At 40.5% G+C, this 12147-nt stretch overlaps 1 protein-coding gene across 1 annotated transcript; it reads right to left on the bottom strand.

Moving 5' to 3' along the window:
• Positions 1 to 6623: 6623 nt before the first annotated feature.
• Positions 6624 to 9183, bottom strand: foxa2 (forkhead box A2). Its single transcript, XM_034111760.1, has 2 exons — positions 8881 to 9183; positions 6624 to 8260 (listed from the first exon to the last, which is right to left on the bottom strand). Exons 1-2 carry the CDS (start codon positions 8950 to 8952, stop codon positions 7076 to 7078), a joined length of 1257 nt encoding a protein of 418 aa, XP_033967651.1. The 5' UTR covers positions 8953 to 9183; the 3' UTR covers positions 6624 to 7075.
• Between the last annotated feature and the right edge of the window lie 2964 nt (positions 9184 to 12147).

Below are 12147 nucleotides of genomic sequence, written 5' to 3'. Positions count from 1 at the left end.
TGGTACTCTTCCAAAGCAGAATCCCCAGATATTCATCAACACTGGCAAGCGCTGAATTTGAAACCTGGAGGTATGGAGTCTCGAGGGGAATAAAGAAAACCCTGGCAGATCAATCACGGCCACGCAGGCATCCCTTTACCACAGCTGACTGACATCGCTTTATGGTTGCTTTTCCAACAAGGTTTGATCTCAAAGACAGGCTTGACACCCACTGGGGAATGCCTGTGGAATTACCAAAGAGGAGCATGAGTGCGTGCATGCACACAAACGTTTCCAGTAGTCAACCCGAGCAATATTTTGAGCATCTTTAATCTTCGTCCAATATAGTATCTTTCTGCCTGGTTGATCCCACATCTATTATCTTGCATGGAGGGGTGTTTCTGTACGCTTTCTCCTTGAGAAGCTAATCCCCTCCTCCAGTGTGCGGCTGAGCCTCACTTCAGCACTCCCGAGAAACAAAGGCCCTTGCCTGTCATCTCCATTTTATCTCCATCACATTGACATTACGTGGAAATTTCCTCCATCAGACATTTTATATCTCCTTCGCCCTTGATTGCGCATTGGAAACTTTGATTGGTTTTGTAAGGAACGGTTTGACTTGTCCTATTAGCATGATGACAGATGGGTTGCAATACTTTACCAGGATAAACACTGACCATCCATCCACTTCCAGGCGTATAAAAGCAGCATGGTAGTGAGAGGCACCCCGTCCGGGCGTGAATGGATTGCCTTTAGGTCAGTGAACGTCCCACCAGCTGCTGCCTCACAGTACTCAATGGGCATTGTTGGCGGACCTCTCTCCTTCTCCCTCTCTCCCTCTCTCCCTCTCTCTCTCTCTCTCTCTCTCTCTCTCTCTCTCTCAGGACATGAAGGAGTCCTACACTGGAATGTCACATAGTGGTGTCGGAAGAGTGCGGACACATCACAGCCAGCGGCCGCATTCTCACCCTGTCCATCCTGCCATCTCTCTTAAACACAGACACACACCTTTTCTTTCCATCATAACATAACCCCAGACTGACCTCCATATGTCCAGATTTAGAAAATAACAGACACATCGGTCTACATTTGAAGACTAAAGTGTTAGATTCAATAAAGTGAACAGTAACCATTAAAAATGCAATTATGTTAGAAAAAAGGCAAAAACTGTCACATTTTTGTAGCAACAAAAACAAAGTAAAGAGCTTAGCTTCTGTACACATCTGTACATCCCTGATTATACAATGAAAAATGAAAGAACAAACCTCTCACTGAAATCAAATCTGTCTACACTTTGTGTTAAACATTGTCTTTGCAATACACTTAACCAGCATTTAGCTATTTGGCAATAGTAAGTCTTATATTTATGCCTAATGCAAATGCTAATAATTTCAACATGAATTAAAAGTAAACTAATCCATCACCTCTTTGTTTTATTGCATGTAAAGGCCATTGAAGTCAAACACCAGTTCATTTCAGGATTCCAGTTTAATTTATTCTGGAATATGTTGTTTTGACATGTTAAACTATTTTCTTATTAAATGTAGAAAAGAGTTAAACAAAAATGTAAGCCCATGCTGTTTATTTAAGGCCTGTTCGAAGCCCAATAACTTAGTTGAAATATGTGGGGGAAAATACATCAGTCTGAATTCCATTGCTAAATACATTATTTGTTATTATGTTCAATGTAAAATGTGTTTGTTCTGCAGTTGTACTAATATTTCCTCAATAAATACAAAACATAGGCTACATTAACATGAATGCATACATCTAATTAAATATATGTATCTTTAAAAAAAAAACTCATAGCAATAAGTATTCATCTCTCCAGTGAAGGCCTATAAAAGGACAACAGACTTTAGAATGAAATGTACTGTTTTTGTTATCTCAAGTTACAATCTAACATTTAATGTTAATCTTTATAGTATATAGGCCGCCTTCAAATGTGCATTTTTCTCTAGTTTTAATCCTAAATTCCCAGTAAGCCAATTATCAATAATATACAATAACAGTCAATAATAGAAGGAAAATAAAACAACAATATTACAGTTGCAATGGAGGCCAAAATAATAATTATTCGGTTTGAATCAACTAACTCAAATAAGTCATCCATGGCTTAAATTGTTATCTTATCGTCCGTATACATTAATCAATAATAAAATATATATCAATTGTCAAGTATTTTTGTTTAACCACACTTTTTTCGCAACAAAACAAATTATAATACCCTTACAATGAAAATGTGTATTTATCAGCGACAGATAAGTGCGCAGAACATTGGAGCCACACTGGGACGCTGTACGGACGCAGGGGCTGCCGGGAGCGTCACCCCGGGACGGGCCCCTGCTGAGAAACCATGGGTGGCTTTGAGTTTTGACTTTGTGGTCCCTTTAATATACTGAGGGACGGCAGTTTGCCTTGCTAAAATATGGGATTAGGAGTATTTCTGCTGAAAGAGGAGTTAAATCGGACTAGTGTGGACGGTCCCTCCCCTCCAAAAGGCTGAGACAGAATTACAGCTTGTTGGACCGGTGTCCCGCCGTCACCATGGAGACAGATCTACTTGGGTGTTCCAGTCCGCGAGCTGCAGCGCAGAGCCTATAGGTGTGGCATGCGCCCTGCTGCAGCTTCAACACCATCTGACTGCAGGAAATCACTCCTCATTAATACCCGGAAATAAAATCCGAGATATTAATTATGATTATGAGTTGTATCCTATTAAAGGAATGATCTCCTATCTGACTGCTCGATAACACTCCCCTGAATGCATTTTTATCATATTTCTCACATTTGTATAAAATGCCCCCCTTTTCCGTGCGTAAAACTTCTGTTTGCAATAGGCCCTTCCCTGCTATATGCAGCTGACGCCCATGGGTGGATGCTTATATGGCTTATAAGGTACTGAGTCATTCAATGAAAATAGATGCCCAAACTCGTCTGGCATTAAAATGCATCGCTGTAGGGTATGGCCTACATATCTCACTTCGGAAGTCTGCTACAATTAGATGCTATTTAAAGACATGAAAGGAACGAAAGTTAATAATCTATTGTTAAATTATAAATATGCAACACATTGATATTGTAAACAATAAATTATAATGATGATCGGCTATATCATTTCTCTTTGACCTATTTTAACAACTTTAAAATAATTATTTTTAAACATCTGCGCATTTTTCCTGTCAGATCCCAGCAGCCATTCTGGTGCAAAGACGCGTCTGATCGCTTTGTGTCCTGGTGGGAACGAAGGTCTGATTTTCAGGCCTTAATCAAGATATATGCAAATACCACCCGAAGAAATGCAGAGAAATCAGGTTAGGAGGATCAACAGGCTGCACCATCCTTTATTCAGTTGCTATAACAACAGATGTATATGGTGCCACGCTATAGGATGATGGTGCCACGCTATCCTCCCTGATGGAAAGCCTGTACAAAGTTAGGAGATGTGGAAGGTGCAGCGATGTGCCCTCGGCGCACTTTTGTCCGCCAGTACAGATTGAGGTTGGTTACCTTTGAACCGGCAACGCTCCAAAAGGCCATTCCCATCTCAGTGCGCGCCAGAGAGGGCTTGACTGGGGTTATCCCGCCTTCAAAGGAGCGGAGAGAGCCGTGTCCGGATACAATTGTTTAATGTTGGTTAATGGACATTTTGAAGGACTCTCCATCTACTTAAGATGTGAAGAAGCAAGTTATCCAAATACGGCTTCTTGCACATTTATATTGCATCAAAAGAATTGCAGAAATTATATGGAAGCCTTATTTCATTATTATTATTATTATTATTATTATCATTATTATAATAAGGCTAGTTATTAATTATTACATTTGCAGTATTAATAGGCTATTATTATAGAATGTATTTCATTTGGGAAATCAGTGATAAATTACGATTCACATTTAAAGTATTATCAATGCATCGCTATTAAAGCTCATTTTAATAGCTATAATATGCTGTAATAAGTTTCGATTTTGTACAAAGAAAAACGTTAAACCTTAATTTAATAAAGGCTTGCCATCATAAATCACGAGCTGTTTTATTCAGGCTTTATTTAAAATGTATTGATAAAAAATACCTTGAAAATAACAATATAATAATAATAATAATATAAATACAATAAAGGCAGGAGAAGGGTCAGTGCTGCAGCATAGCGTGCTTTCCATGAGATCAGTGCAGCAACAATATCAGTCAGCCGCACACTGCAAAAAATACCCATTTAAAAAAAAATAAGCCATAAATCACGTTTCCGGTGTAAAATCAATTTAGATTGTTTTTATAATCAAGTCATATTTTTCTGTAGTTATCCTGACACATAATCTTATTTTAAGGGATCGCCAGTACATAGCACTCATTCAATTATCTTATCCTCGTTTTACTTTTTAAGTAACATGTTAAATGAGAGTAAATCACCTGCTAGTGACAGGTTTTTTTTTTTTTGCAGTGCAGCAGGATCCCTCTCCATCTCGCTATACTCAAAGACACAGAAACTTGCAGCAGCCTCTATCGCACAACCTGCAGATCCATCAGATTTGCACCACCCTGTCGTGAAATCCAATACGTCTTCTGAATTTAGGATATCATCCTACCTCCACCACCACCACCCTCCCCCAGCACCACCACTCCCCCCCCCCCCCTCCTCATGCATGTCCGGGAACAACCACCCTTCTGCCTCCTTGCTTAACAAATCTTTAAAAATATAGAACATTATAGAAAAAGGAAAAAGCGTCATACCTGTGCAAAATAGCCGGTGCTTGTTGTTGGCAAGCCACACAGGAGCCCATTGTAGAAGCTCGCCTTCTGCCTACTGCAAAGGGCTCCAGACATCACGGCATTTATTTGAGCTCAAACTCTGTCACTGTTGACTTTAGCACAAAGCAAAGATTTCACTGCCCCGCTAGTTAAAAAAAGAGATCATTTTACAGAGATATCGATCAGTGTGCTATAAAAAAAATCAGCTTACCATTATATGTCTAAAATGAATAGAACGAAATGTAATGTCTGTGTAAATTTACAGAGCTGCGGCGTCCTATTCAAAGTTTACACTTGTGCAATTTGGTTTGTGTGTGTACTCTATACCTATACGCGGGCATAGCCTCCACTCCATTGTTTACTGCCTTTGTTTATTCGCAGATCACGCTGTTTAAAGTCTACGATCTGTAAAGAGGGTCTGGAGAATAAACGCACTTTAGGCCCTACGTGTTCAGAAGGCGAAGGGGTGTCATTTGGTTATAAGGGGAGAACAGATTTCCCCACCATTACTCCCCGGCCTTGGATTTGAGCTCAGCAGGGAGGAGTAGGGGAGTTCGATTCTTTTTTGGACGACAACTAGCCTATCTTATCTAACAAGAGGGGAGGGTCCAACTACTTTAAAATAGGGAGTAGACAATGGACCCCCAGATTGTGGGGAGAGAAGTTAGAGCATCACATTCAGACTTCTCTGTTCCAAAATCAGCCCCTTTTTCCAGCTACCATTCTCCTGCTCCATGGGGAGGCTGTTTTATGTGACAATGACACTTAATCTTATTCACTGATCTAAACTTTGTGTGTGTGTGTGCGTGTGTGTGTGTGTGTGTGTGTGTGTGTGTGTGTGTGTGTGTGTGTGTGTGTGTGTGTGTGTGTGTGTGTGTGTGTGTGTGTGCGCGCGTGCGTGCGTGCGTGTGTGTGTGTGTGTGTGTGTGTGTGTGTGTGTGTGTGTGTGTGTGTGTGTGTGTGTGTGTGTGTGATGGAGATCAACCTGGGTGACTGGCAGGCAGGCAGGCATGCTGTTTGAGTGACAGTGCTAGATATATTTGAATGTGTCTCACTGTATGTGTGGGAATTTAAATGGCTGATTTAATATGATCTGAGCAACTCTCACACACCCATTCCTTCTAATTGAAATAGTTTTAATTTAGGCTTAATTTAAATGTGTGCATATTTTCATTTTGAGTAGTAGATTTGAGTCGTTTTATTTCCTGCTTTCTTCTTTCTGAAATGCGTCTATTTTGCGTCACTTCAGTGCCAGCATGTTGCTAGGCTGATGTGTTTGGATAAACTTTTCCCCCCGAAATATCTCACTTTGCATTCGGGATTAATAACCGTTTGTCTGATTTGTTTACATTTTCCTAATGACAGATTGGGCGCATTGTTCGCGTTGTTGTCCAACAAATCTATTAATCCCTGCTGAAAACATGCGCCTTATTTTAAAAGCACATGGATAAGAATGTGTTTTAATTAAATAGGAAAAGATCCTGAAACTCTTTTATGCCCACGGAATTTGATCGTGCTTGTCATTATACATATGAATACAAAGCTATATCTTGATTTTAAATACAAATAAATAATTGTCTTAAATTGTATTTTCCTCACACATTTACATTTTTTTATATATCATTTGTTTAATGTAAACTTATTCAAATGTATATTTTTCTTAAATAAAAAATATTTTGACGTACTATTTTTCTCATTCTGTTATATTAATTTATATAATCAGAATAGTCATTATAGTTGTATAAGTTTATAAGTGAACCATCAATATGAACACAATTGCTATAATGGTTGCATGGTAGAGACACTTCTTGCCTATTCTGCTGTTGCATATAATAATAATTATAATAATATTAATAATAGTAGTAATACGAATAATAATAAAGGTCAAACACGAGCATTTTCAGAAAACAAAACCAATACCACTTTAATATAGATTCTGTTCTTGTCACTACAAGAATACATATACAAGCCATAAATAGGAATTACACAAATGATTGAAGAAATCCTGCGAGGCATTTTAAATTCATTTAGGAATCCAGGGTTGCAGATGGAGGCTATTTTACAGCAAGTCGTTGTTGTTGTTGTTGTTGTTGTTGTTTGTCTTTGGGGTCCACTCCTGAAGCCGACTTCTGAACAGATCTCATCACATTATCATTAATTTGCATTATTAATATTATCATCAACATCCTCTCTCAAAAGAATTAGCCTACTAACAAACTCGACAACTAAAACGGTGGGAAACGTCAAAAATATTTGAAATACATATTGTACACAAACTCTATATTTATTTTTACAAATGTACAAATTGAAGGGGAAGAAAGTCCGCATCGCACGTGAGGGTTTCAGAGTTTATGAGGAGTTCATGATCGGCCTGGAATACACGCCTTGGTAGTAAGTTGTATCAGGTATGGAGGAAGAATCCAGCCCGGCTTTCCCCGCCATGGAGCCCATGGAAAGAGCCCCGGCCATGGGGGAGCCATAGCCGGAGTAATGCATCACCTGCTCGTAAGTCTTTAGGTCCATTTTGTGATGCTGCTGCTCCGAGGACATGAGGTTATTTATGGAGAACGGGTGGTTGAAGGAGTAGTGGTGCTCCGGCTTCAGGTGCGCGTCATGCGCCAGGACCGAGTGATGCTGAGCGTGGGCCATGAGGTGCTGCGCCTGCGACACCGGGGAGGGGGCGGCGTGCTCCGGGCTCAGGGCCTGGCTCGCCTTCATGTCCGACAGGGACCTCTTGTGCTCCCCGGAGGAAGAGTTGGAGTGCGGGGACTCGTTGCCGTTGCAGCTCTCTGAGCTGCTGTTGGAGGAGCCTCCGTCTCCACCTTTGCGGCCGCCCTCCTTCGAGCTCATCTTCTGCTTATCGCACTTGAAGCGCTTCTGCCTCCTCAGGTAGCAGCCGTTCTCAAACATGTTCCCGGAATCCGGGTGGAGAGTCCAAAAGGAACCCTTCCCGGGCTTATCCGGGGACCGGGGCACTTTGAGGAAACAGTCATTGAATGACAAAGAGTGGCGGATGGAGTTCTGCCAGCGCTGCTGGTTCTGCCGGTAAAAGGGGAACAGGTCCATTATCCACTGGTAGATCTCGGCCAGGGTGAGCATCTTGCTGGGGGACTGCTGGATGGCCATGGTGATGAGGGAGATGTAGGAGTACGGGGGCTTGGCGTGCGTGTAGCTCCTGCGGTAAGTCTTCGGGTCTCTGGACCTGTTGATGTTAGACTGTCCGTAAATGGGGCTCATGGCGTTCATGTTGGTGTAGGATGTCAGCGCGTTCATGGAGGAGGGCTGCGCCGTCATGGGGCTCATGCTGGGGCTCAGGGCTGCGCTCATGGCCGTCATGCCCGCGCCCATGCCGTTCATGGCTCCGGTGCCCGGTGACATGCCGGTCATGGAGGGACTCATGCCGGTGTTGACGTATGACATGTTCATGGAGTTGGCCGTCATGTTGGCCGGGTTGCCCATGCCGGACATGCTCATGTAGGTATTCATAGAATTCATTCCCAGGCCGGTGTTCATGTTGCCAACCGAGGTGTAACACTGTCAGTGAGGGAGAGAGGATCATCAGTCTCAGGTGGCACAACAGTTAGGAAATAATAACTATAAATATTAACACAGTTTCCATTTCAGCCTCATACAGAAAAATATTTTTGGAAATAAGACAGCAATTATGCAAGTAGGCACTTGTTCGTAAAAGTAGATGTAACATAGGCTTTTGCTCTTGCGTAAAATAGTGAAATACTAAAAACGCAGATGTATATGTCTATCCACTAAATGAAGTTAAATGATCTGCAATAAATGCACATGTCGATGGGGATGTGACTGTGTTCACCCTTAAACAGCGACTGTAACACAAGTGTTTAAACCCATCTCCCCAAATCCAAACAGCTCGGATGTTTGTCGAGTGGAAACATTACAAAATAATCAGATTTAGTAAAGATATAGATTTATTAAACATAATCCGAGTTAAAAGTCTCTCCCCCCCTTACATGTCAAGCAACTTTATTAGGATAGTGCGCTGCGTGGAGATGGGGGAGGATTTGGAGGCGCCTCAAGTCAATATTTGATCACAAAGTTAATATTATCTCAGGGCTAATATTGAGTTGTATAAAATGGGATTGGCTTTAGACGAGGGGAAAACATATATTTAAGGTACCCACCTCGGGCTCTCCGTAGTAGGTGCTCCAGTCGGTGTGTTCGTGTCCTTCCATTTTAACTGCTCCAAGCATCATGGAGGACTTTTACCATGCGTCTCCCAGCAGAGGGAAAAGCCAAAAGTCTCTCGTGACAGGGGACCACCGAGTGTATGTGGGTCGTCGGTGTCCCTTCGTCAAGCACTCTCGTTGATGTGTGTCTTATGGAGCCAGCCGTGAGACGCGTCTGTCAGTGAGTGCAGTTGAAATGACGCTCCGTGCTGCCTGTTAACGCTGTGATATAGCTCTGAGCGCCAGGCAAGCCTCCAATCCCTACTTCTACGCCTTGGGCCCTATTTGAATAATCTCCTCGCACCTAGGCGTGAGACTCCTCAGGCTCCCCCCCTCCACCCCAATTGTACACCTGCACCGACTGAAAAGAACAGTTCCTTATGAAAAGCTTCATTATAAACTAATCTTATTGTATTTCTTTGGCTGAGGCTATGAAGAAAAAAAAGTTATAGAGGAATGTTTGGCGCTCTTCTTTGGTGTGCTTTTCATTACGCATATCCTCCTCCGACGTGCTTATTCCACTTCAACTGAGTTGGAATCATAAAGTGTTTTTATTGCGTTGCGTTCAAGGAATTTGTATCAGAAACCTTATCATTGTTACACTTAAACCCTAAGAGTTTTCAAATATGAATGAGTTGAGGGTGGTCCATCGTTACGAACGATTCTAGGCAAACATTAATAATAGAATGCAGGTATTTATCAGTTGTTTAATTCACATTAAACTGTTTTATATTCATTATGTTTTTTAACCTGCCAGGAAAAAAATAAGCCTGATGTTCGCCTGGATAAATGCACGTGCACTTTAGTACTACATTTAAATGATGTTAGCTCCTTTGATATTATTAAGAATAAAAGCCATTTGCCCCAGCTGTTTTCAGACCATGCTCTTAACCACTTAGTTTCCACATCGTTGTCACTATTAAAGGGTATTTTCATCTACAATATTTCACTAATGTGTGCAAGAAAACAAAATAGGGTATATTTTATTCTGCTTTACTAACCCAGATGTCAGAATTACTGTTTCCAAATGTTTTAATTAGTGTTGAATATGCCTCGCATAGCTTCAGAGCGCCCTCTCTCGGTCACTGCCTGCATCTGGCTCTGCTGTTCAGTGGCACAAAAACTCATTATTTTTAAAAATCCGTGACACATTTTAGAATCGATGGAATTTTCGTAAATGTGCTTTTTTGGCGTGGCTTTTAGCAATACATAGATAAAAAAATAATTGAAGCTACCAAAAACAATTAACTAATTTAAGATTTTAATTTGCAGGTTATATAATTCTGCATCGTGCCAGGCCACAGCATGCGTAAAAAGCAGGCTTGTACGTAGATTTATGTTTTTTGTGGATCTCTTTTTATACTCTAATGTGTATATCTGCAGTCAGTGAGGCGGCTGTGGAGGCCCTTATTTCTCGCAGCCTGTACAATATTTGTATGACACAAACATCAAGGTGAGGCTGCAGTCCGCTGCCAGCCACGTGTCAGTGGTGGTACATCTATTTGACTGCATATTTACGCAAGAGCATAACTATCAGTATAGAGGCCCATTAGTAAAGGCGAGTAAACCTGTCGTGTTGACGAGGGACTAACAGAGTCTGCTTAACTTGGAAATGAGATCATGAGAAAAAGCTGTGTGTGTGAGCGTGTGTATATTTGAGGATTGGGGATTTCACCGAAGAGATGTCAAATCTGCGGATTCCCTCGGTCAACACTGGTTATAGGCTATTATTTTCGAAAATTAAAAACGACAATACATTCATAATGATAAAACAGTTAAAGCAAATAAACATCTAACATTTTGGATAATAGATATAGCTATTTATATAATGTATTTATGGGTAGATATTTGGAGGTGTTGAAAATAAAAGTGCAGGGCCATAGCCATCAAACGTGGATCTTCACATAACATATGTAATCATGAATTATGCATAGGTTATTTCTTTGCCTAAATCATCTACATCAAATCACTTTTACATCATATTTACAGAATTCTGCTCACTAAAAATAAAAGTATCTAGTAGGCTACTTGTATAAGGATACAGTTTATTTCAATGAGAAAACACTAGGACAATTTTACTTGAGTGTGTAAAAAACCTACATAGGATACTAGATATTTACTTAAACCAAACGCCCCTGTTCCCAACCAAATCAATAGTGCGCTTGCACCATGTCATGCCGTCATTACAAAACTACAGACACCAAAATCCTCAGTATTCACAAAAGGTCCTTGACCCGCATGACATTCTGTTCTGAATGAGACATGTTGCTAATTCCTCAGTTAATCATCAACCGGCCGCAGTCCTCCCACATGGGTGAAGGTCACATTTTGGATTTGTTCAAAAACAAAAAGAAATCAACTGGTGCCTTGATCAGCCGCTCTACCACTATATGTAATGTTCTTTATTTATTCTCTGGGTTGTGTCCTGACTGAGTGTCCCTATACAACAGGTGCAAATGGAAGTCTCTCCAGGAAATTATTGTCCTGATACTCTTTCAAATGTGGTACCCGAAAGTAGGACAACATAATAACATCTACACCAGATACAAGTTGGAAATTAGCAGGAATATATCTAGAGATATAACAAATAGACTAACTAACTAAAAAAGTAGACCTTGAGGAGTTGCTATAAGAGATGCAATTAATTTGCTTTTCATCTGTGATTGCAATTTCAACATTGTGCAATTTAGTCATCACCAAGAAAAACAGCACTCGATGTTACGAAAGTTGCAACAGTGTTGAGCATATATGGTTGGAGGTATCTATATTTAATAATCCAAAATACAGTTTGTAGGCCTGTCATGTTATGATCAAATATTGAGTTTTAACTCCTGCCAAAGATTCAAACTGAGTGTAATGGAATGGAAATACGTGTCGAATTAACTGCAACGCCATTTTAGGACAAACATATATTCAACTTTTTGTTTTAAATAAATAACAAAGCATTACTTTCTTTGCCGTTAAGTTGTTGTTGGGTGTGTTGTGTAAAATCATATTCTTATTGTATTATGGTAATTTATGTGGAACTCCTTCCATTATTTCTAAGGAAAATAAGGTAATAACAAAGTGTATACCAAATATGGTCAAATATGGACATTCACATTCTTCTGTTCATCCTCTAATTTAAATGTACCCCTTGTATTTAATCTAAAAGATGTTCAGTTTTTTTTGTAGTTTAGCACATTCATTGCAGCATTCTAAAAGCTGCTGCTGCATTAATTG

This window comes from Pseudochaenichthys georgianus, chromosome 22 (genome assembly GCF_902827115.2).
Source record: "Pseudochaenichthys georgianus chromosome 22, fPseGeo1.2, whole genome shotgun sequence".
Taxonomy (NCBI): domain Eukaryota; kingdom Metazoa; phylum Chordata; class Actinopteri; order Perciformes; family Channichthyidae; genus Pseudochaenichthys; species Pseudochaenichthys georgianus.
Note: the sequence above shows the minus strand (reverse complement) of the source record. Positions and strands in the feature narration are given on the sequence as shown.